We start from the raw sequence: 26,888 nt of genomic DNA, 5'->3' as shown, positions 1-26,888 counted from the left end.
GTTATCTTCGAGCTCTTCGATCTCTATGGTAAATTATTTTTATAAATTTAATCTTATTTTCAATCTATCGTTCTTAATCTTACCTTAACTAGGGTTGTCAATGGGGCAAATCAAGTTTGGGTTGTAAATTTATTGGTCCTTAACGGGCCATAAGGTTTTAGTTCAAGGTCCATAAGTTTTTGGGCCTATTATGGATTAGGCAAATTCACAAATTTTCATACAAATATTAGCTAATCCTTTATCTGTATAAAAAGCAATTGAATTTTCGATTTTCATTTGTCTTTTTGTCATTTAATGACCCATTCTATCTATTATGAAGATAACTTTCCTTACTAACTTAGTAAGATTTCAAATCTTACTATGGGTGGTCGAGTTCAAGTGGATTACCACATTCGCAATCCAACACTCTAACCCTGTAGATTTCATGAAACACACACACAAATTCAAAATTCAAAATTCAAAAGTCAAAATTCAAAATCCCATTTGGAAGGCCCATAAATCCAGCCCACTCAATAACCTAACAAGCCTAGAAACACCTCTCATAGCGGGTCCACATTGGATACCAAAAACCCCATCACAACTTCATCTAAACATTTAAAAACACCCTTCGATTTTTCTATGCAAATTTCATATTCTTCTACTTCTGGAAAAATTATGTTTCTTCTTGAGGCTTCAAGGTTAAAGTACATAAATCTTACCATTGAAGATGATAGTAAAAATGTTCTATCCAAAAGATTGAACATCATTGGTTCTTAAAAACCAAGATTTTTTATCTTAACTTGACGGGGCATGTCATCAGTTTGAAAACTTGGGAGTATAAAAAAATATTCACGAGAAACCACGGGGCATGTCTACAATCTAGACCACAAAAAAGAGAAAAATAAAATGTGAAAAAGACCTCTCATCACAGCCGTAGTGGACATTGTGCGTCGATTGTGGTTGGGAGATTAAAATTTTCGTTGAAATAATATATATTGTTTGACGTTTAAACAAGATTGCAACTTGTCTTAGGTTTGATTGAAAATGACCAACAAGGATAGAATATTTCAACAAAAGTTGGTGAAATTATAGATCTTTTAATGTTGACCAAGTATACGAAGAAAAAATATATTTCAACAACTTAATGATCGTCACCCCCACCTCAACCTAAAGGTTGATGATTTTCAATCGTTGCATAGGGTTTCTGGTCCCTAGCCTTCCCATTGGATACCTTTCTTCACACTTGACCTTCGATCCCTATCCTCCTCATTCTATACCTTTCATCCACCCTATCACCTTGTGTCGAGTCACAACCTTAAGAACATCTCGTTGATTCGATTGTCCATCACTACATGAAAAAAAAAAAGGGTAAATTCGATGGATTCAACATCAAGATCCATCGAATTTTTCTTGAATTTAGTCAAATTCTACTAACCTTAGCATCAAATTTATCTCTTTTTTCATGTAGTTCCCTGCTTCTTATCGTTGATGAATCTTAAATGTTAATATAAAAGGTGGGCAAATTACATCCATGACAAAAAACCACTAAATGGGATAATTTGGACATCTCCAAACGATTTAGAAAGCAATGCTTGAGGTCCAAATATTGATGATTGCTAGCAGATCATTTAGAAAGAAAGTAGAGATAGGCGAAGACCCTTCAAGCTGATGTACAAATCATGTGGGTTGAGTGATCATTGAAAAGAGCCCAAAACACGAAATTAAATTGCTTTTGTGCAAACAATACAAGCCTAATAATCTTGTAGCCAATGTCATCATCATCGAAACATTATCGTTAAAATATAGGGTTGGATGAATTAACAAATCATTTTCCTCTATGCTTAAGCACAATACTATGTGCAATCATGCTAGTATTAATGAGCAAGATTCCATTAGATTTTCACAGTAAACATAATTAAACGGCGAGAGTAATACTAAGACGTGTGACCTTCTGGGAAGTCTTCATGTACCCCTCCCAATTTTTGTATGAAAAAAATTACGATTAAGTATTTGAGCAAGAGTAGTACTAAATGGGTTCCCTCTTAGGAAGTCCTCATGATCCCCTCTTTGACATACGCCTCCATCATAGAACCGTAGATCATTTGTCTTAGTATATGCAGAATCATAAATCTCTCTTTTGTATCCCAAGGCAAATGATCTACGGTTCTATGATGGGGGTGTATGTCAAAATGGGGGGGGGGGGAGGGGGTTCAGATTATCACTACTAAAAAAAATGATACTTAAGCATTGTGCAATAAATACAGTAAAGAAAAAAAAAAACATTAATAAGTTTTAACCTAGACATTAAATGATTGGGTTTCGGGAAAAAATTCCTTCATTCATGGGAAATTTTTGAATAATTGTTGTGCTGTACGATTGCCAAGGAATCAGATCAGACCTGAAATCTGATCCAATAATTTTGGATTTAGTTGAGGACTTGGGTTTTGATAAGGTTTTGCTTTGATGACCTATCGTATCAATTCTATAGATCAACCATGTCTCAGTTTGATAGTTCCCAATCCCCTAAAATGTGACTACTTATGTAAATTATATTATATATTTTGTTCAAATATATGAAGTTTATTTGTATTTAATATATGAAATAAGATTTGATCAGATCTAGACCCAATGGTTATAAGATTGGATTTGGGTCCTGATATTGAGCTCCATCAAAACAAGATCAGTCAATAATCGAGATAATGAAAATGATCTGCTAATCACCACGTCTAGAAGTATTAATTTAACTGTTACAGTAGGAATATTTTTAACCAATAAATTGATTTGACTGTGATATTATATTATCAGTGGAGATTTGACCAAATCTCAACTAAAATCACATAAGTTACAGAGTCTAATTAATAAACAAATACCCACACCCCTATTAAATAATTATCTCCTATTTAATTATTCATTTGATTTCATAAATTAACCTATTTGCTATAGAGAGGGTTGCAAAGTAGTAGTTTGTCTTCATGGATCATTCAATAATATAAAATAAAATAATACAATGGTGGCTCTCCATCCAGTGAAGGTCTGCGAGGGGTGATGCTTCTAGGGTTTGTCTCTTTTTTTTCTTTAGGAAAGGGGGGGGGGGGGGTAGATTTATATATGGGTCTTGTTGGTAGATTTATATATGGGTCTTGTTAACGTGTGCCTTTAGGCACACATTAACAAGACTATTGGGTGGGGGGGGGGGGGGAGACGTGGGCCTTTAGGCACACACTAACAAGACTATTTATAAATTAATCCCTATCAAATTTGTGTTATTCATCCTCGGGAACTATATGTTTTGAAGTAAACGCTCAAATTTTGAGGTTAAGGAATTGAAGTTCATGATTTCAACAAGACTAACGATAATCTAACACTCTTTTTTCAGACATTCACTGACATGGCAATTACAGAACCATAAATCTTTTTCTTATGTATCCCAAAGCAAAGGATCTTTGATTCTCTGATGGGAGTGTACGAAAAAAAAAAAGCATCAAATTATTACAACTCTTTCACCAATTGTTAGAAAATTTGCACATTTTCCTTTACATTTTTAATGGGTATCATAGGAGTAATCTCTCAAACCATGCAAACTTTGAAGCTGATCTTTTTCTTCCAGTAACGGTACTTTACAATAAAAAATTATATGGAGCGGATCCTCACTAGCATTTTTTCTTGTAGTATCTTATAGTATTTTTGGATGATTGAAAACAAGACAACAAAATCATTGCACTTGGCATTGGGACATTGGGACTTCAATGGCCGTCAATTTTCAAAATCTTTTGCTAGGCTTTTGAAAAAACCAAAAAAAAAACTAATTTAGAACATGAACCTTGGAGGGTTTAGGTGTTATTTTTATCAGCATGGCACACTCTATTATGGAAAAATGTGCTACAAGAAATGAGTTTTTATATAACTAGGAATCCTTACTCATTGGGAAGTGGATCCTCTGTACCATACTTTCAACTGATGAAAGAGTGCCACATCAACGATAAAATTAGATCTCGCTGCTTAAAATATGAGGAGTTTAGTGGTCGTTCATTTTCAAAGAGGCGGATTTGCAATAATAATAAATAAATAAATAAATAAAAATTTATAATTTTTTTTTTATCATATCTAAGTCATGGTCACAAGAGACTAAGATGTTAATTTTTTTTAAAAATACATTTCTTTCATCGTTGAAAGTATGCTATAGGGTTGCTACAAGAACTGTGTGCTATAGAGGATCCACCTCCTTACTGTCTTGGTATGTGATTTTTTATGGAAGTTTGCCTTATGTGAAAACATCTACATAGGATTCACTCTCAAAATCATATTATCTTCACCTAAAAAAAATATAAAATAAAAATCATATTGACATATTAATTTGATAAATAATATTATTTTAGTAAATTTAATATAATAAAATATAAATAAGTAAAAAAAGAAAGAAAAATCATAATAACAACTAAATATTCATGAGTCAAGATTAATTTTCTTAAAATTTAGATTTAGCCGGCCCTAAAGCAGGCTGGCCGGCTACCAAACATCAAAGTTCTTACATAATTCTCCCTATAAGTAAGACTTGTTAACTCTCCCCATTCTCTCAAATCTCTCTCTCAGCCCACGAACACATTTCCACCCAAAAAGAAAAAGAAAGAAAAATGAGACAAGCTGGAACTTACTCGGGAATTTTATCGGGTGGGATATCGGGTAGGACGGGTCCTCACTCATTGCCCTTGGCAAGGATAAAGAAGATCATGAAGAAGTCGGGGGGAAGCGATGTCAAGATGATATCGGGAGAAGCACCAATTGTGTTCTCAAAGGCTTGTGAGCTCTTCATAGAAGAGTTAACAGTGAGGTCTTGGAGGGTAGCCCTTCAATCAAAGAGAAGGACTTTGCATAAAGATGACGTCACTGCTGCCGTCATAACCACAGACATCTTCGATTTCCTTCTCAACATGCTCTCTGATCATCATGATTCTAATATCAACTGCAATAATTATCTTCCAACGACATTTTAGAGTGACTCTAAAATATTTTAGAATCATAACTATATTTTAGAGTGATTCTATTGGCACTCCACCTTTTACTAATAACACACCAACTCTCTTTAAATAATATGTTGTATAATGAAGCTTTGGTGTGTTAGGTAGAAGCTGTCTTATTTTACTAGTACTTTTCTTATGGCTGTTGTGGGATTAAAATTTAAAATCATCGATTTTCCAGGGATTAGTATTTAGTCGTACTGACCTTCTATGAAGAGTCAACCTCGAGTGACCGTGCAGACACTTGATTGGGCATTGAGCTGACGTGGAGATGTGCACAGAACCGTTGATGTTTTTCACTCATATCTTAAGGAAAAGAAATAACGCTTCTATGCACATATTCACGTCAACTCAATGTTAAATGCAATGTCCTGAGTCATCACTTTAGCATTTTCCTTCTATAAATTCATTGTTTCAGAGTTAATCCCTATAAACACGTTCCATTTCAACGGTTGGATAGACAGTATCTTCATCGAAACACACCAGGCTCTCCCTCAAATAAACGGTTGAGATACAAGTAAAAAATACAAATTTCTTAGAGATCAGTTACTCTCTTCTTCAAGGGATTATTACAATTTTTGTACCGACACATATTTTGTAAGGCCTACTACATTTTTTGTAAGACCGTGTTCTATGGACTGGGCAAAGACTAAATAAGGGCCCGGTCCACTGTCTACAAGGATACCCGATCATAAAAAATAAAAATAAAACACTACAACCCTCCAAAGTTAAAATTTTGTGATCTACTTGATGTAGCATCTGATCATGCTTTTGGATGCCACATGAAAGTACTTACAGTGCGTTTAGATAGAGCTACTTGACAATTTATGCTCCTACAAGGAGCTAGCAAATGTTTGGATAGGTTTTTACTCTTGTACGGAGAGGTTTTTGCTCTTTGTTGAAAAGTTCCAAGAACCTACTCTTCCACAGAAAGGTTTTTTGTTCTTGCAGGGAGAGATTAAACTTTTGCTCTTGCGCGGAGAGGTGTACATACACAGGGCCTTAATTTATCATCATAATGCTCATAGACTCTCTTCTAAAGTGTGCCACGTCAATTCTAATGAGGGCAATTTTATAATTGGCATCATTATTCCATGCACATGCCTCACATCACGTGATAGGTGGATTCGGGATTATACATTCACTGTGAGCAAATGTTATAAAGAACTGTTGTTGGCACCCCAACTTTTACTCATTACATCCCAATTAAAAATAAATAAAATAAGTGAATGATTGGGAATAAGCAAAAGATGGGGTCTCTTTCGTTTTGTTATATTTTTATTTTTTATTTAAGATTTTATATAAGCCCAATCATAATTATAAACAACTATTGAAATTATTTGAACGAGTGTTATAATGTTTGTAATATTGAAATTATGATCTTTGCCAAATCTTTATAATGTTTCAAAAGTGTGATTTAATCTTTAATTGAGTGTAATAAATAATTTAAGAAATTGAGGTATAATAAGTAAAAGTTGGAAATTTACGAAGAAATGCTATCCATTGGATTACATGTGGCATTTTCAACGAAGTGTTTAAAATTTTGACGAAAATGTATGAGTTTAAAACAAATTTAAAATGCCACGTGTCATGTAACAATGAGGTACCTACAAAATTTCCAGAGTGGCCAGCCCACTTCAAAGTTGGAGTGCCAATAACAGATCTCAAATTATGTGAGGAAAGAGTTTTTCAAGGATTGGTAAATACACTTTGAAAATTGGATTTTGTTTCAAAAATGCCATTAAAATAATTTTCTTTTGCCAAAATGCCCTCAGACGCCAATTACCAAAGTGTATTTATTGCACTTTAACGTATGCCCGGCACACGAAGACCCATAATTCAATTAAACGAATGTCTATCGATCATTTAATTGATTCTATTTTCCAAGATTGATAGTGCAAATCAAAGATCTGAAGTAGACAGTCAATTAAAGCAATGTCTAGTGATCAGTTTAACTGATTCTATTTTTCAAAGATTGATTGTGCAAAAAATAATTATTATATATATATGGGTCAGGTTCAAGGGCCATATGAGAAAACATATGTAAAAACTTTCGTTTTTAATAAAATTTTAAAATATGGGTTAGAAATTTTGGATTGAGCTGATTTTTTGTGAGGATGATCTCTATGATGGGAAGATCATCCAAAAACAAAATCAGCCAAATCTGAAACTTCTAACCCCATTAAAAGTGATTTAGAATGTGGACCGTCGATTTTTTATCAATTTTTATCACTAATTTGTAAATCACTTTTAATGGATTTAGAAGTTTCTGATTGAGCTGATTTTTTGTGAGGATGATCTTTTCATCATAGTGACCATCCTTGCAAAAAATCAACTCAATCCAAAATCTCTAACTCTTATTTTGAAAAATGAAAGTTTTTTCATATGTTTTCTCATATGGCCCTTGAACCGCCCCTATATATATATATATATATATATTTTGAGAATTCTTAACAACGAATTAAATATAAATTGGTGCTTTATTAACTCAACACTTGTTTATGTAAATTAATAATTTTTTTATATAAATTTTTTTTTAAATAATTACACAAATGAATTACCAAACACGATTATCATTATTATAGTCGAACCACTAAGAGTTGAATCTATAATCATATCGAAAATTTGTCAATTTGGTTGGATCACGAGCACTGATTTAATCTGATCAGACTAATTTATATTATTATGGACTTTTAAAATATGTGTGTTTTTTTCCCTTGAAATTATTTTTATTTTCAAGAAAGTTTGATTTAGTTATTTAAAAAAATCAATTATTAAAGCTACACTATTGTTCCAAAAATCTTATCATAACGAGAAATATTCTTAAATTTGTTAACTTTTCAGAAAATGTTAACTCGTCCAACAAAATTGGACCAGGATCTAGCTATGGTTTGACCAATTATATAAACATTTAAAAATGTTAGCTTGAGAGATACTAAAGCTTCTCCAACAATGCTCTTTAAAATAAATAGTATATTTCGACAAAAACTAACAAATGTTATTTTAGCTAATCTAAAATTTGTTGAGTGCTTTAGCATATTTAATAAATCTTTCATTTGTTGAAAATTGAATCAAATCTTACTAAGGGTTGTGACCTTACATCTTGATATCCAAAAATATGATTTGACTTCACAGATTTCTAGAGAACGAAATTTTAAAAACTTACAAAAAATTGAAAAAAAAATATCCATTATTTTTAACTATTGAATTTTAATTTTAAGCTTTGGGTTTCTCAACACCTTGGATCAAGTTCAAAATATATACATATTTTTATGAATATGATTTTTTCCATGAAAAGTAAAAGGGTGTTGTATTGGATTGTCAATGTAATAATTCATGTGAGTCCAACAACCCTTAGTAAGATTTGAAATCTTATTAAGTTATTGAGGAAATTACTTTTTTTAAATAATTTTTATGATTTTATATTATATTTTTATTATTAATCAATCAAAGAACTCTTGTTACATGTAACGAGTCTTGGCCTCGATTGCCCTTGAGAGGTTAGAAACCATCTTAACATATAATTAAGTTGGGGTTTTATTAACATGCGTCATAAGGGCAATGTTAACATGCTTTATACACTTGTAATTAAGTAGAAAAACATATTTTTGAGGGTATTTTAGGTTGTAAAAAATGTTTTGAGATATGTTTAATGCATTTTGAAGGGTGCTCGACACATGCTAAATAGCACCCATTAAGTACAGTCGAAGCCGATATCTTTTTCAATATTGAATAGTTGTGATCATGATTTTTAAACTCGGTCTCTAATCTTGTCTCGTCCAGGTCTGATATTGAGTCATCTCGGACGAATTTTTCGATACGTTTGAGACATCAAGTGAGTCAAATAAAAAAATGAATGTGAGTCATAAATCTTGATCAAAAAATAATTTTGTGAATTAGTCTCGTTCAACTCTGATACCGAGTTAACTCAGAAGATACATTTCAATTTTGAACGAGTTTAAAAACCATGGCTGTGATAGATGGGCTGATTGGCTGAAAATACCAGAGATTTGCTGTTAAAAAAACGTCATCAATGACGTCATCTAAGTACTAAGGTATTAACGTACATCCATCAAGGACAGTAAGGAGTAAAGAATATTTTCGTCCATGTTAGTAGAATCTAGAATGCAACCAAAGCTAACTTATGGGTTGGGTCGGGTTGGATCGGGTCAATCCATGTCCGTGTCTTATAAAATTTTGCCAAACTCAAACTCATACTCATACCGGATCTATCTAATAATTATGTCAAAAATTTAAAATCAAATCCAACCCATTTATAAATAAACATAACTTATCAAATTCATATATAACTTGTTTAATAAAATTTTAATATTTATTAAAATAAATAAATTTTATTTTTATTATTAAAAACAAAATACCACTATTAAAAATGAAGTCAAATAAACTAATATCTACCAACATAAATTAAATATCACTAAACATAAATCAAGTTTATTTATAAACGTGTTGACATTCCTAACCTGGATCTAATCCATTTAATAATCGTATTAAACGGATTGACATTGTTACGATACAAATCCAATTAGATTTGATCCAAACCCATTAATTTTGGATAGTTTTCGAGTAGGGGGATATGTTAAGACTGCTACCCCTAAAATAGAAGATGATCACATACGGTCGTAAAAACTTTAAACTAATTAAAAATAAATAAAAATAAGTGAATGGTTGAAAATATTTAAAAGATGGGGTGCCAATAGAAGCTCTTTTGTTTTGTTAGATTTTTATTTTTTTAATTTAAGATTTTATATGAACCCAATCATAATTATAAAACAACTACTGAAATTATTTGAACGAATGTTATAATATTTTGTAATGTTGAGATTATAATTTCAGCAAAATCTTTGTGATGTTTCAAGAGTGTGTTTTAATCATTAATTGGGTGTAATAAATAATTTATGAAATTGAGGTGTAATAAGTAAAAGTTGGAAATTTTTTAAGAAACGCTCACTATTGGATTACATGTGGCATTTTCAAGGAGATATTTAAAATTTTGGAGGAAATGTATGAGTTTGACATAAATTCAAAATACCAGTGTCATGTAATAAGATAAGGGTTCCTTCAAAATTTCAAGTGGCCTACCCGTTTCAAAGTTGGGGTGCTAATAATAGATCTCAAATTATGTGAGGAAAGAGTTTTTCAAGGATTAGTAAATACAGTTTGGATTTTATTTAAAAAATACCCTTAAAAAATTATTCTTTTACCAAAATACCTTCACATACTAATTTTCAAAGTATATTTATTGTACTTTAACGCGTGCCCTTAGGTGGGAGAAATATCTTCTTGTCTCAATATATGGTGAATAATTCCTAGATATTAATTAAGGAATGTCCTTGGTTGCATTTGATGATCTAAATCTCAAAAGATCTCATCGACCATGCAGTCAATTAAACTAATATAGATTGATCATTTAATTGAATCTATTTTTCTTTTCGGGTTGTGCTGGGGTGACACAGGATTTACTTTGTTCTCACAATTCTGACGTGGACATGTATATATAATCTTAGATAATTTTTACACGTATCACAAGAAAAAATATCTTATGATTATGTGCATATCCCACGTCAGACCTGTGAGAATTCTAGTAAATTCTATTTGTCATTTCAGCATTTTCCTTTCTAGTAAGGAACAGTTGTGTGGTCGATGGCCTGATTGGCTAAAAATACCACAGATTTGCTATTAATAAGAACGTCATCAATGACGTCATCTATGTACAAGGTTATTAACGTACATTCATATAGGGCAGTAAGCAGTAAAGGATATTTTCGTAGCTCATTTATGATAGGGGTCGCAATGGATTGGGTCGGGTCCATGTCCGAGTCTTGTTGAGGTGAGGGTATCATAAAATTTTGCCAAACTCAAACTTAAACCCGACCTATTTAATAATTATGTCCACAATTTAAAATCAAATCCAACCCATTTATACATAAATATGTTTGATCAGATTCATATATAATTTATTTTATAAAATTTTAATCTTTATTAAAATAAATAAATTTATTTTCATTATCAAAAATAAAATTATTATTATTAAAAATAAAGTGAAATAAATTAATATTTAAAAACATAAATTAAATATCATTAAATATGAATCAAATTTTATCATAAAAATAAGTAATTAATTTAAAAAAAAAAATTATTGATATATTTAAAATTATAGATTAACGACCGAATGATGTGTCAACATCCCTAATTCGGATCTAACCCATTTAATAATCGTATTAAACGGATTGATCCAATTTTGGATAATTTTCGAGTCGAGGGACAGGGACGTGTAAGATTGCCAACCGATGATCACGTACGGTCGTAAAAACTTTATATTATTATATTTAAAGAGGCTAGCGAGACTCGAGTCTTGACCACTGGAACGAACGAGCGAGCGAGCGAGCGAAAGAAGGAAGACAGATGGCGATCGGAGTAAAGGCAGAACTATTCACGTACGTAGCGCACGTGTTGGCCATCGCAGCATCGGTTATGGTGTTGGTTTGGTGCATACACTTCAGAGGAGGATTAGCTTTCGAAGCCACCAACAAAAATCTCATCTTCAATGTACGCCCCTTTATCTACTTTTTCGTTTTTATTTTTCCGGAAAAAGAAATCATGAATTTTTTTTTTCCTGAATTTTGGGTTCTATGTGACGATCGTATGTCTTTCTTTTAACAGAAATGTACAATCTCAAAATTGGAGTTCGTAGTGTTAGGGTTTCTAATCTCTTTAGGGATTTCTGTTCAAATTTCGAGTTCAATCTTTTTAATTGATGTTTTTTAGTTTTATGGTTTCGATTACAATTATTGGATATTTATGTTTAATTAGGAATTAATTCTTTGAACTTATTTATAATGATAGTAATTTCTTTTTAAAAAACCAAAGCTTTGATCCAATATATATATATATTTTTTCTAATTAACTATCTTATGCTTAAATATAATGTGTTATATCTTTGATGCTTAAAATCTATCTACATTTTGGTAGATATTGAGAGCTGCTATTGGCACCCCAACTCTAACTTATTACATCCCAATTAAAATGAAAAAAAAATGGTCAAGGACTGAGAATAAGTAAAAGTTGGGGTGCCAATAGAAACTCTCTATCCTTTTGTTTTGGATAACGAACTTAAATTGGCCAAATTAGAAATTATTGATGACTATTGGAGGATTATTGAATGAACCTTAATAGGGTATTTATTTACACTGATACAATATATCAAATGCATCTTATTCTCTAATAAAAATATTCACGGAAATCCAAAGGGGCATCTCTAAATCACCCTAAATAAAATTTACCATATTTAAAGTCTAATCTATTTTCTTACTAATGAATCATGGTTTTAAAACTCGTTTTGACGTCTCTTCTCGTCTATGAACGAGACCGAGTCGTCTCAGACAAGTTTTCCGATACATTTGAGACGTCTCGTTCAACAATGAGAAAAATGAACGTGGGTTTTAAATCTCGTCCGGCGCATTGACTTGTTTGTCTGTCTTGTTGCTAGGCGATACTGAGATGACCCGGGCGATACGTCTCGGACGAGTTTTGAAACCATGTTATGAATTACATGAAGTATTGCCACAATGACTGAAATGTAGTTTACTTGTGCAGAGTAACCATCTTTTGTCCCTATAGTTATGTAACTAACTGTAATGGCCCTTACTCATTACAAAATCCAATTATGTTATTTAAATTGTGGTATGGACATCGTAGACCTGGGTTTTCCCGCCATCACCAAGTTACTGATCCCATTAAAAAACAGGTTTACCAATCAGAGAAAAAAAATAGATCAAGGAGCAAATTGGGGGTGAAGAGCATTTAAGAATAATTCAATTTAAAAAATATGAAGACACGTCTCTCTTGAAGATATGGCTCAAGATAGAATTAAATTAGCAAAATATGACTCAATAAGGATGAAATTATGTAGACCTTAGTAATTTTCACGGATGTCGTAGTATATTTGCAATTTCTTTAGATGGGTGTTTGTTTTCTTCTTCGTTTTTTTTTCTTGTTTAATTTTTTGCATCGTTTTGACTTTTATTTCTGTTCTACTTGCAGATTCATCCAGTTTTAATGCTAATTGGCTTCATTATCTTAGGTGGTGAAGGTGAGTAAATGATGCTTTGAATGTCCTTTCTTATGCTTCTAATTTATTTTTTCTTTCTTTCTTACATGATTAATTTACTAAAATTGCAGCCATAATCAGTTACAAAGCTCTTCCGTTGAGCAAAAAAGTGAAGAAACTAATACATTTGATTCTGCATGCGTGTGCACTAATAATTGGAATTGTGGGAATTTATGCTGCGTTCAAAAATCACAATGAGAGTGGCATCGCCAATTTGTACAGCTTGCACTCTTGGATTGGGCTTGGAACTATAATCCTATACGGTATTCAGGTAAATACAAGTATTTATGTTTTTGTATTACTTGCTGGCTATTAGGAATGCTGATTAGGTGGTCAGGTTGGGAGTCAACTAAAGCCCAATCCGAGGTTTAGACAACTCTGCCCAAATTCAAGTCCAATTCTTCCAACCTGAGCTTTTCGAGTCTAAGAACTTGTTTTGGTTAGGTTGATTTGGTGACAGATTCAGCTTTAAAATAGAGGTAAAAACATATATACATTAGGCACAAGTGTGAAGTGTCAAGGTATTCAAAGGTGGCATTCTAATGGCTTGAGCCAAATGAAGGAAACTTGGAGTGAGATAGCTAGTCAGGTTGCTAGAATACAAGATCCATATTATAAATGTGGATTCCTTTGTGGAAAAAATAAGGAAAATTAGTTTTATCATATTTATGACAAAGGCCTAGATGTGTTGTGCCATGTCGTCTCAACACAATTGCATAGGAAAAAAATCCAAAGTCGAAAGTGTCAATGTAACAATGATATAGAGTAATTACAATTTGCAATAGAAGTTGGATCGGCCTCAAACTAACTTTGTTTGGCTTCAAAAATCCAAGCTTGAACCCAATTCGAAGTAGAGAATTCCTAAGTTCGGGCCAACGTTGGTTGGATTCATCCAAGTTGCACCCCTGTTGAGTTTAATTTTTTGTGATGCATTTTCTACTCATTTCACTAATGATCTAAAATTTCTTTATAACATAATTGCATATCCAATGTCCAAACTTGCGAGGAAGGTATTATTTGTTTCTCTACAATTGTTGTAGATTATTTAGAGTGGTAGATAGTATGTGTTGTCGGTGGAAAATCATCATAAGTTGATTTTCACCATCCATTTCTAAAAGCCTCTTCAGGCTTCCTCTCAATGGTAGTGGAAAGTCTTACCTAAAAAAACACTGGTGCTTAAGTGTTTTGGGGCTCTCAAGTCACAAAGAAGAGTAATCCAAGGTGATGGAAGTTCTGCAATCCCCCAAGAAGGATATTTATACGTACTTCCACAAACATTGTCAGGGGCTTACATGGCATCGTGACTCTCAGTGCCTTGCACATTTATGTTGGTAATGATTCTTCATGTGCATAGGTTACTTTGTGACGAATATGTTCCGATCAAGTCATTTAAGGTTTCAAGTTGGTCAGGTGCATAGATTGCTTTGTGACGAGTATGTCCCGATCAAGTCATCTAAGGTTTCAAGTTGGCCAAGTTCATGGCAATTAGGTCCTCCGAGGGGAATCAACTCATCAAGTTAGCAAGGCCTAGGGGAGATAAAGTCAGGGCAAAGGGGTTATAAGGTCTCTCGGACACCATTTCTTATGGGCAACTGGCACAACTATTTTTATTTACTTGTTTGGGTTGATCAATTTACTTAGTGTCCAGGCTGGTTAAGCTAGGGATGGTTGTGTCTTAAAGTCAACTCGACTTGCTAGGATACTAGGTAGAACTTTGTTGCTATAACTTCAAGTAGGCAGAACTTCAAGTAGGCACATTGTTATGTGCCTGGCTTCACGAACAATTATTAGTAGGTTCTCACATGTGATTCTTATCAACTCACACCATTAGTTCAATGGAGACCCACATTTCTTTAGTGGGTCATGGTTCTCATTCAGATCATCCTTTGATCTCATACATGGATTCTTTCATGAATACTCTTCATGCTAAATGAAGAACATGGATGGAGATAGTGAATACAAATACCAGAAGGCTTGGCTTTAAACAAAGTGGGATGAGGGAACAAGATTCGTCTAGCCAACCCCTAATCTTTAGGATAAGGCTTTATTGTTGTTGATGTTGACTTGGCACCGTTCTTTATCATCGAAGACCTTAATGCCATATAATTCTTTTTTTCCCCTTCTATACCTTGATGTGATATATTCCACTTCTATGTTTGAAATGGGATGTGAGATAATTTGCAGTGGATATTCGGATTTGTGGTGTTCTTCTACCCGGGTGGATCAGCCTCCTTTAGAGCAGAATCTCTTCCCTGGCACGTGGTGTTTGGGCTCATTTTGTACGTGTTGGCCCTCGGCACAGCTACATTAGGATTTCTGGAGAAGCTTACCTTCCTAGAGAGTTCAGGCGTCGACAAGTATGGGTCTGAGGCATACCTCGTCAACTTCACTGCCATTGTTACCATTTTATTTGGAGTCTTCGTTCTGTTAACGGCTATTTCTCCAGCTCACGTTGAAGATGATTTCAGCTATTCATCTATATAAGTTATTTGTTTCAGCTATTCTCCTATATAAGTTATTTGTTAATAGTCTAGGGGATTTATTTGTTTCAGCTATTCATCTATATAAGTTATTTGTTAGTAGTCTAGGGGATGCAAGAGAGTCTTATTTGTATGTCAAACTGAAAACCGTTTGTGTACCCACGTTAATGATGTGCACTATTGCTTATCTATGTTGTTCTCTTGAATCTGTATGCATGATAGAGGTTTGAATGGACTGTGTTTGTTTTGTTAAGTGCGGCTTGGCCCATCGAGGGCCACCACTCCCAATACAGCTCAATTATTAATCAGGCCAGGTTTAGGAAAATGGGCATGGACCAGCATTTGGACTAATTGAAGCGGTCTGGACCTTGGTTTTAAAACTTGTTTTGACGTCTTGTCTTGTCCATGAACAAGACCGAGTGGTCTTGGACGAGTTTTTCGATACGTTTGAGTCGTCTCGTTCAACAATGAGAAATGAACTGTAGTTTTAAATCTCGTCCGATATGTTTGGCCTGTCCATCCATCTTGTTGGTGGACGATACTGAGACGTCTTGGACGAGTAGTCAATGCCTCGGATGAGATTTGTAAAATTGGAATACACATGTTTTGTTTATCTTCTCCTATGGAAGATGAATGAATCGTATAGATTACCGGTTTAACAAGATTTGAATAAATCTTCTAAATACGAAAAATAAAAATATTAAATAATTAATTCTAGATTTTTAACTAAAAATAAGGATTTACAATGAAGAAAGAATAATTAAAAAGTATGTTTCTTCAATTAAAGGAGGATTTGTTGGAGTCTTCAACGCAATTGAGAATTTGTAGGAGAATCTCAACGTATCTTCTAATTTCAACGTATCTAGGAGATACAAGTCCTAATACTGCCCCTCAAGTTGGAGTGAGGTTGGTGATGTCGACCACACCTAACTTGTTAGTGAGTCGTTGAAATGCCTTTGCACCAATTGGTTTTGTAAATAAATCTGCAAGTTTATCATGAGAGAGAATGAAGCAAAGCTGAATAATGTTTGCGGTGATCTTCTCTCGAACAAAGTGGTAGTCAATTTCGATGTGCTTAGTTCTTTCATGAAAAATTGGGTTCTGTACAATATGGATGGCGGCTTGATTGTCGTAGAATACAGAAATAGATGCTGGATGGGAAATATCAAATTCTTACAGGATGGATTTAAGCTATTGTAATTCACACGAAACATTTGCCAATGCTCAATATTCAGCTTCAACAGAAAAGCGAGACAGTCGGTTGTTTCTTAGTTTTCCAAGAGATAGGACTAGAGCCTAGCATTGTAAAATATCCAATGGTGCATTTCTGTGTTGTTGGGCAGTTTGCCCAATCAAAGTTAGTGTAACCACAAAGAAATAGATCACTTGAGGAGGATAAGAAAATTCATTTACCAATGGATCCTTTAAGATAACGGAGGATGCGATTTGTAACATCAAGATGATGAGTATGTGGTTGTTACATAAATTGACTGAGAGTATTTACGAAATATTGGATGTTTGGCCGTGTAATAGTAAGGTATAAGAGACATCCTATGAGTCTTTCTATATGGTGTTGGGTCAGAGTGAGGATCCCAAATGTGGGTGTTAACCGTAGTTGTTGTTCCATAGGGAACATAGAAGGATGTGTAGCGGACATACTGGCATCGTGTAATATATCTAGGATATATTTTTGTTGGCAGAGAAATACGCCTTTAGGAGAATGTGAAACTTCAATACCGAGGAAATATTTTAATTGCCAAGGTCTTTGATGGAAAACGTTATTTTGAAAAAAATTATGAATGATTTGATAGTGTCATCGTTGTTTCCTGTGATGAGGATGTCATCAACATAAACAAAAACAAATAATGAGATGGACCCCTCAATTCGAGTAAATAAGCTATAGTTTGAAATGGATTGTTTGAAACCTTGTTGGATTAAGGTGGTCGAGAATTTGAAAAACCATTGTTGTGAGGCTTGCTTTAGGCCATATAATGATTTGTTAAGTTTATAGACTCGAGTTTCCCCCTTATGAGAGAAGCCAGGGGGAATTTTCATATAAACTTCTTCATCAAGAGAGCCTTGTAAAAAAACATTGTTAACATCCAGTTGGTGTAAGGTCCATCCCTTAACCATGACAATAGAGAGGAGAACTCGAACAATGACAAGCTTTGCAATTGGGGCAAAGGTATCTTGATAGTCAATGCCCTTAACTTGATTGAAACCTTGAACCAGTAAATGAGCTTTGTATCGTTTGATTGAGCCGTCGGAACGATATTTTATTTTGTAAATCCATTTGCAACCAATATGACGTTTTCCATTGGGCAATAGAGTGAAGGTCCATGTGTTATTGACCTCAAGAGCATTGATTTCTTTTGTCATGGCATCACGCCAAATCGAAAATTTAATAGCTTGGGTGATAGATGACGATTCATTGGGAGTTTTTAGTGAGGTACACTTTATGGGGCATAAAAAGTTTAATAAAGCATAAGTAATAGGAGATGGAAAACTTTATATTAATAGAAACCGAGAAACAAATGAAATCTTTTAAATAAGCTAGGAGACGTCGGTCTCGAGTAGGACGAGATATAGGAGGATTGTCATTGGAAGATGACACAGTTGGATTTATGGAGGCATCTAGTATTGGGCCAACGAGATTAGCACCATTGGGAATTGAGTCCATGGGCATAACCTTAGTTGACTCAGTACAATTAGAAGGTATGTCCATAAGTGGCAATGATGTGGCACCAGTGAAGATGTTCTATGGTGCTAGATCTAATGTTGTTGGATTGTGTGGGTTGATCCCCAATAAATAAGAGGCAGTGAGAATGCATTCACCCCAAAAAGTAAGGGGATGATGTGCTTGGAAACGTAAAACATGAGCTACATTAAGAAGATGGTGATGTTTGAATTCAAGAACGCTGTTTTGTTGTGGTGTGGCAACACAACTACGTTGATAGATAATATCATTTTCAAGAAACCATGATTGTATAGGTTTAGATAAAAGTTTAGTCCCATTATCGGAATGAAAATGTTGGAGTTGGGGTAAAAATATATCACCACTCTTAGAATGAATATTATTGATTTTAGTATGAAATTAACGATGTATTAAGTTAAAAAAATAAATTAAAAATTTGGAAGTTTCGGTTTTAGCATGCATTAATAGATCCATGTACATTGTGAGAAGTCATCTACAATAGTAAGAAAAAATATGCAATCCACTATAAGAGGGTAAAGAGAAAGGCTCCCAAATGTCACAATGAATTCATTCAAAAGGCTTAGTACTAAAACTAATACTTTTATTAAATAACAATCTATATTGTTTTGCTTGCAAACAAACATTACAATAACATTTAAAATTAAAGAAAAATAATAGAAAATTTCTCAACTAAATATTTAAGCCTAGAGATAGATGGATGACCGAGGCGCCAATGCTAAAGGTCAAAATTATTTGTGGGTAAAACTAAAAATGTAAAAGTTGAAGATAAATAGTAGAGACCATATCTGAAATCACCCCGACCAATCTGATTCTTCATCTGTGGGTCCTGAAACACACAATGAGATAAGAAAAAAATAACTTCACAATTACGAGATCGAGTTAATTGTGAGTTAGATAGTAGATTGTATTGAAAAGTAGGAATATGAAAAATATTATGAAATATCAAATTGGATGAGAAATGTATTGTGCCAATGTGATGAACTAAGGCTTGAGTTCCATCCGGTTATTGAATAGAAAAGTGAGGTGAGGCTTTATCATGTGTGAAAGGAAGATAAATTAAAACATATGCGATTGGAGGCACCCAAATCTACTATCCAAGAAGTAGAAAAAGAAGGTGATATCATACCAGCGAGGTTTATCGTTGGAATTGGTGAAATGTTTGTTGAATCAGATCCCAAGAATTGTAGAAGGCAAGCTTGTTGTACTGATGTGAGATACGACATGTTGGTTGGTGGAGTAGGTGGCGGAATCATAGCAGGAACATGATTTTTGTTCTTCGATTGGTAGCCATGAATTTTGTAACATGTATGGCCGTGACAATTGCAATGATCACAGAAGGGTTGCTGACGTTTGGAAGGATATGAGGTGGAATGACCAACATGAAGAGCCGCAGATTCAACACTTGGGATATATGAATTATTGATTTCTTATTGTTTTTCTTCTTGATGGATGAAAGCATAGATCCAGTTGTGGAAAGGAGAGGTTCCATAAGGAGGATTTAACTACGAATGACTGAAAATCTATCATGAAGGCCTTGGAGAGACTCCATGGCTCGATCTTGTTGAAAGTGTTCAACAAATGACTTTCCATGACTACAAATGCATGGTACAATAATGTGTATGGAATTGAGTTCGTCTCAAAGAGATTTGAGGTGGGTGAAATATGAAGAAACGGATTGATTTTCTTGTTTGAGAGCAGAGATGGATTGTTTGAGTTGATAGACTTTGGGGTTATTAGATTGAGAGAAACGGTCATAAAGATCGGTCCAGATATCCCGTGCGGTGTTTTAATAAAGAATGCTTGTGCGGATTTCAGAAGAAACTGAGTTAAGGATCCAACTACTAATCAAGTCATTGCAACGTTCCCACGAAGATATTTCATCGCCAGATTTTGGCTTTTGAATCGAACTGTCGACGAATCCAAGTTTGTTTTTAGCACATAAGGTCATAACTATGGCACGATCCCATGATTTGTAGGGGAGGGGAAACAAGGACCGTGGTGGGACTATCGAAATGATGGATGGAATAGGGTTCGATGGACTCAATTTTGGAGTTGCTTGGTTAAACGTTGGCCATTGTGAATTAAATCTCTAATGCAAAAATAGTGCTCTAATACCATGTAAAATTAGAATTCACATGTTTTGTTTATCTTCTTGGATGCCACAAGATGAGCTCAGGGACCCTTAGTAAGATTTGAAATCTTACTAACTTACTAAGTCTAGTCTTACTCTATTTAAAATAAAATATTTACTGATTACTTTTATTATTCTGGGAACAACATATCAAAAACCAACACGTGGAGAAGTCTTCATACCCACTAATCCCTAAAATTGTAAACCTACCCACTAAAAAGATCATTCTAGCTATTTGAAAATAATAAGCCCACTTAGGTCACTAAACCAAAAACTTCTTCCCAAACCTAAAATCCAACGGTTTAGATTTCATCTTCTCCTTTTCTTCATGAGCACCGGACTAGAACTAGATCTTGTTGGATTTTCTATATTTTATTAACTTTGAGAGATTCTATTTTTTTCTTTTCATTTTTTCAATGTGATCTTGGGATATTTTGGAGACCACATATTTCCATTGATCCACCTGTATTAAAGGACATCCCAACCCACAATTTCAAAACTCATCCCAAATCGAGATGTATTGTCCGAGTCGTCTTGGTATCGCCCAATAACGAGAAGGACAGATAAGTTAATGTATCATACAAGATTTAAAACTCAACATTCATTTTCTTATTGTTGAACGAGACGTCTCAAACGTATCAGAAAACTCATTCGAGACCACTCAATCTAGTTCACGGACGAGACGAGACGTCAAAACAAATTTTAAAATCCAACATTCATTTTCTTATCGTTGAACGAGACGTCTCAGATGTATCAGAAAACTCATTCGAGACCACTCAGTCTCGTTCACGGACAAGACGAGACAAGACATCAAAACAAGTTTTAAAACCATGCCACAACATGCATAACGTCGGTAATTTTATAATTTTGGGATATAAAATCTATTTTTCATGAAAAATTATACATATACAGATGCTTTCCTAAATAAAATGGAAGGGAAAACAAAGTCAAAAAAGAGATAAAAGACTCATTTTGACACATTAGGTAGAAACCTAAGAAAAGTTTTTTTCGAGTGCAATTTGTCCAAGCATAATCAACCACTTTCTGACACCATTTTTTAGGATAGTTGGAAATAAATTTTTTGCGGACATGTGGACCAATTCCTTTTTTTTTGGTGATTTGTAACAGCTGGATTCAGGCTTTTGTTCATTAATTATGGGCTTTAAAACCCGTCTAGGACACATCATAAAAGCCCATTTAACCACGATGGTCAGATGATGCTGTAAAAGACTTCTGCATTATTTATTTTTAATGTTTAATTAATATACTCAGTTATTACTTTTCTGTCTACAATCAGTATCATTGTATATAACCCGACATACAAAAAACCAACACGTGGCAAAATCTTCAGGCCCGCCCACTCTAAAGATCATTCTAGCCGTTAGATTTCAGCATTTTCACGCAATGGGCCAAGATCAGAATATTCTACGAAAAAAACTTTCTCTTATGGCAATGGTGAAACCCTTTCCTTACTAAACAAGTTAACAGTAGTTCTTTTCTAGTGTCCAACAACGTTGGACGCTTGGTGTCCAACGACATTATACACATATTTAGTTTTTAAGAAAAAAATATATATAAAAAAACGAAGATGTATATAAGATTCATGCTGAGCAGCAATTGAAAATAAAGTCATTGCTTAGTCCACCGGAAACCAAAAACTCCTTCCCAAATCTAAAATCTGACGGCTGAGATTTCATCTTTTCCTTTTCTACTTTGCCGGAATCTGACACCATTTCTGACCTTTTTCTTGCATTGTTGACTGCAGCTTTTTTCTCTCTTCTTCGACTTATAACATACTCCTCAGAAATATATACATCCATATTTCTGCAAATTTTCACAAAAAATACGCAAATATTTGTATTCTTTGTGCGTGTATCGTGCAAAGTGGAATCTGTTGAGTGGAATTTATAGAGAGTGGAGAGGTGGTAGAAATACTGATATTCTGTGGGCTTCAGTCCCACGTTTTACCAAACAGGGGTAATGTTTGGCTTAAAATTTACTGAAACAGCCATTGGTTTTGATGCCTTTTTTACTCGATTCTTGAAAATGAAAGCATGTTCCCACGTGTTCGCATGTTTTATCAAATTTTTTCCTTTTATTAATATTCTCGAGATCGGAGACTACGTGTCATAACAAGATGTCTTGTGATGCTGGGCCGGCCTGCAAGTATTCAGGCCTGTTAACGGGCTGGATTACTAAGCATATTTTCATGTACTGGGCCACCAACATGTTTGCTTCCAACATGAGCCCGGCCCTTAAAATTGAATAGGACCTAGTCTGATTTGACTTGAAAACTAAAAGAGCAAGTAACACTCCAAATCGTATCCATGATGGGCCGGGCCAAAATCCAATCAATTAGTAGCCATACTAATATATGAAGTTACAAATACTGGACCGGACTAAAAACGGTGCTGTTGCTTCTCTCGTAACAAAGTTTGGATTCGATAATTATTTGGTGGGGGTTTGATACGGTTTATTTGGATATGTTCTAGAGGGGTTGGCTCAATGGGAATTTCGGACCGATAAGCGATTAATGGCCATAGGTCGTGAGTTCGATACCCAGTATGAGCACTAATTCCTCAGGGGCCACCCGCGAGGGCACACCCTCACTTACCTGGTTTGTGTGATGTACATGCGTTGCATGTGCCCAAAGACTATGGTCTATGGACTGGAAAAAGCCCAGATACGGACCCAGTCCACTATCTACTGGGATACCCGGTTATAAAAATAAAAAAGTTAGGGAAACTTATGTTAAAATATGGGGAAATTTTCGAAAAATATACAAATTGTGTTTTTGGATTCTTAACAATACCCATCACCTTAAACCTCCCTCAAATCCCTATATTGTTCTTGAGATTTTTGAATGTTGAAGAAAATAAACTTTGAGGGTAAATTTTCAATGATTAATTGATAAATTCGTTGATTCGTAAATTTAATTGGCTAGTCTCCAATTCGGAGAATTTTATAAAAATTTTGAAAAAATTCAGAGAATTACACGGTTCCCTTCAAAATTGTACTCTTATTGAACTTTGAGCATTATGAATGGCTAGAAATCAAATATCAGACTTAAAGGAAGGAATATATATATATATATATATATATATATATTTTGAAGACATTTTGGACAGTGGTACCATTAAGTATCATCCTATAAAATGAATCATGATTTACTCAAGATATTTTAAACTGATATAATTATCTTGATGAGTTGATTGGCCATGATTTTAAATACTTTAGATGGGTGTATTGTTGCTTAAACATCAAGAAAAAATAAGTCATCGTAAATTAATCACATAATGATTAAACCCACTTTTATAATTAAAATATATAATTGAAGAGAGAGAGAGAGTTTAAAATCATACAAGCATTGTAATTACCCAAAAATTTTAAGCACCCCACTAGAATATGTTGTGCACTCATGAGCATAATGTGGGAGTTCACGACATCCTGCTTTTTTGTACTCGAAGGGTTAGTGGGCACCATGAAGGAGGATTCGATGGGTTTTGAATTTAGGTCTTGGGATCTGTGAAAAAACATGACGAAGCAGAAAATAAAAGAGATCATATACTAACATAAAGATTTACATGATTCGGCAGTGTGTCAACGTCCACATATCATACTGAAATCTAAACACGCTATATATTACAGTTTTAGAGATCTCTAGCAAAACAAGAATAGAGAGAATGTTTCTCCTAATCCCTTAAAAAGAAACCCTAGATGACTTTTCCCAAAATAATATATATGTCTTGAAATTATTTGTTTCAAGGGCCACTACGTGGAAAAAAAGGTTAAATTTGAATTTAAAGAAATTCATAAATGGGAATCCTTCTGTAAAGATGAATGCATGTTAACTTCTCTCTAATGAAGTGGTAATGCACTTCACACGCATACATAAAATATTATGTTCCCTACAAATTGAATCTCACTCTTTGTGATATAAGTGACTAAAATAATCTCCTTAAATATCCAACATTAATTGTATTAATCTCTCACATAAACATGACCATTGACCTATATTCGATTTCGATATTCAACAAGTACACTATTTATTGCTTATGATTTGACCAAACCAATCTCATAGTCTACTGCACACACACACACACACACCAAAAAAAAAACCTTCATTAGTGATTTGTTTCAAAAGATTGCGACAAACCAAAAATCATTCTAAAACACCCATGCTTTGGGGGCTCTTGCCGGGTCAAAGTCTGTCAGGTTTCATTATTGGTAGATGGGGTAGGCCCAACTTTTGCGGGGCTGAAGTGGTAAGGTTAACTAATTTAATAAGATTCCTGATAATTTGACTTGCAATGTGGCATACTCAATCGAATCTCTGATGTTATGGACAAGTTTGAGAATCATAAATATATACACGTCGGGATACTTACTCCCTTGGGATACACTTTTTTATGGGAAAGTGCAGTCATGTGTCCCGAAGCATATCTATCTACAATTCCCAAACTTATCACGTCAAGGAGTGATTGGGTATGCCATCATGATTCATTTGATAATCCAATAATGATCAGATATGATAAGGAGCTTATTCCTATAACGTATCAAGGTGTGTTGGAATGGTGTCCAAGAGGACACCTTAAGACCCCAAGATTTTATTGATGAACTATATTGTATTGTGGAGGATGGCGGAGGATGACGCAAATGGGTAATCCTATGTAAGGTTTTGATTTCTCTTTTTCTTAGCGGTTGGGGATCCGCTTAAACCCTCGACTACCTTAAAAAAAAAAACAAAAGTATTTTTTATATAGGGTTTTGTTAATGTGTGCCCTAAGGGCACATGTTAAGGTGCATTTAAAACACCTTGGACCTAAGCATATGTGGATATTTTTTGTATGAAAGTTTTTTCTTGAGGGCAATTTTTGTAGTAAAATCAATTTTGAAAGTATATTTAATGTACCTTAACGTGTACCCTTGGGACATAAGCTAACACCCTTTTACATATTATATATAAATTAAAAGTCAGCACGTACAACCGCAATTGTATCTGAAGGGCTTACTTGTAATTTAAAATATTAAAAATAGGGCAGTTTTGAAGATTACATAGTAAAAATTTATATTTTTGTTATTTTGATAGATTGCAATTTTCTTATTTCTTGAACAAAATGACCTCGATTATATTAATTTTAAATGTTAAGGTGGGGGTATTTTTGAAATTCAAATTTTAATGTCAAATCATTTTTACTCTGCCTTCTCTCATTATAATAGTAAGATGAGGTCTAATAGTTTAACGTTCTTCCCAACGTTGCCTTAGGTGTTCTCTATTACTCCCAAGCTAATCATCAACTCAATGTAGTATGAAATTTTTTTTTTATCCCTTATACCCTTACGACTTTCATCAGACTTTACATCTAATGAGAAACACACCGTCACTTTATACAAAATTAGGATTTGTCTAAAGAATTTGCTATTCTATTATATATAATATTTTTTAGAATTTTCTAAGATAAATTTTAAAAGTCGTTTAGAATTACTCACAATTGTATCCCTAATCAATGAAAAAAATTTCAAAGTTTCCGTATATAGTCCTAGTATAACATAATTATTTTTTAGTCTTCGAGAATTCTTGAGCTTCTTTGAGAATCAAGGCAAGATCTTCTTCGAGAACAAGTGAAAATGAAAAATGAAGAGAACTTCAGTTATCACGAGATCAACATCTTTACTATTATAAGTAGAAAAGGAGAAGTAGAAGTGGTTTGTCACCAAAATTTGAGTGATAATAATGCCCCACTTTTTATATTAAAATTTAATATAATCAGGGTAAATTAAGAAAAGTGTAATTCCACAAAAATATCTTTTTTATTATGTAAAATCTTAAAAATAAATAAATATTCTTTGATTAATATTATAATTTACAAATAAACCTTAATGATAATGTATATTTGCACATGTCACCTTCTAGTCTGATTTAATTACCAAAGAAAGATAAAATGTTTATGAAAGAACGAGTATGAGTAATAAAGGCCTCGGCCGTTTGCATCATGAGATGACTTAGACAAGGAGAGATAATTACTTTTCATTTATGAACCAAATATCAAGAATTTTTTTGGGAATGTTAGAGAGAAGCTGGTGTGGGCCACCAAAACAGCTTAGTTTTAGAATCAATGGTGATGGCGACCTTCTTCTACATTCTTGGAATGAGAAGATCAACATTCGAGAAAGAAAATTTTCAATGACAAACGATCAAAAATGTGCCGCGTGGCTTACTATTTTGGACTCATTTCTTTCATAATTCAATTAATCAAGATTTTTTAATAATTGTAATTGAGAAAAATGAACAGTTGAAAAGTGAGTCCGATTAGTGCTGAAAAAAAGGTCTTATTAAATCTCATCCATCATAAAAAAAGATCTCGAGATTGGTAAAAAAAATCTTTGAGATTCAAAAGAAATCTCAAGGTCTTATTTTATGTATCTTGAGGCCTTTTGA

General features: G+C 33.7%; 2 protein-coding genes across 2 annotated transcripts; both read left to right on the top strand.

The window, feature by feature from the left end:
* The first annotated feature begins 4,610 nt into the window (after window positions 1–4,610).
* Window positions 4,611–4,970, top strand: LOC147393678 (nuclear transcription factor Y subunit C-1-like). The gene has a single exon (XM_086455138.1). It carries the CDS (start codon window positions 4,611–4,613, stop codon window positions 4,968–4,970), a length of 360 nt encoding a protein of 119 aa, XP_086311264.1.
* A 6,386-nt stretch (window positions 4,971–11,356) lies between these two features.
* Window positions 11,357–15,808, top strand: ACYB-2 (Cytochrome b561/ferric reductase transmembrane protein family). The gene is made up of 4 exons (XM_086456363.1): window positions 11,357–11,561; window positions 13,056–13,104; window positions 13,194–13,393; window positions 15,307–15,808. Exons 1-4 carry the CDS (start codon window positions 11,418–11,420, stop codon window positions 15,604–15,606), a joined length of 693 nt encoding a protein of 230 aa, XP_086312489.1. The 5' UTR covers window positions 11,357–11,417; the 3' UTR covers window positions 15,607–15,808.
* The last annotated feature ends 11,080 nt before the right edge of the window (window positions 15,809–26,888 follow it).

This window comes from Akebia trifoliata, chromosome 10, assembly GCF_017979445.1.
Source record: "Akebia trifoliata isolate Shusen 1 chromosome 10, ASM1797944v1, whole genome shotgun sequence".
In the NCBI taxonomy this organism is placed as follows: Eukaryota; Viridiplantae; Streptophyta; class Magnoliopsida; order Ranunculales; family Lardizabalaceae; genus Akebia; species Akebia trifoliata.
The sequence above is the reverse complement of the archived record's forward strand: the minus strand, read 5'-3'. Positions and strand labels throughout refer to the sequence as shown.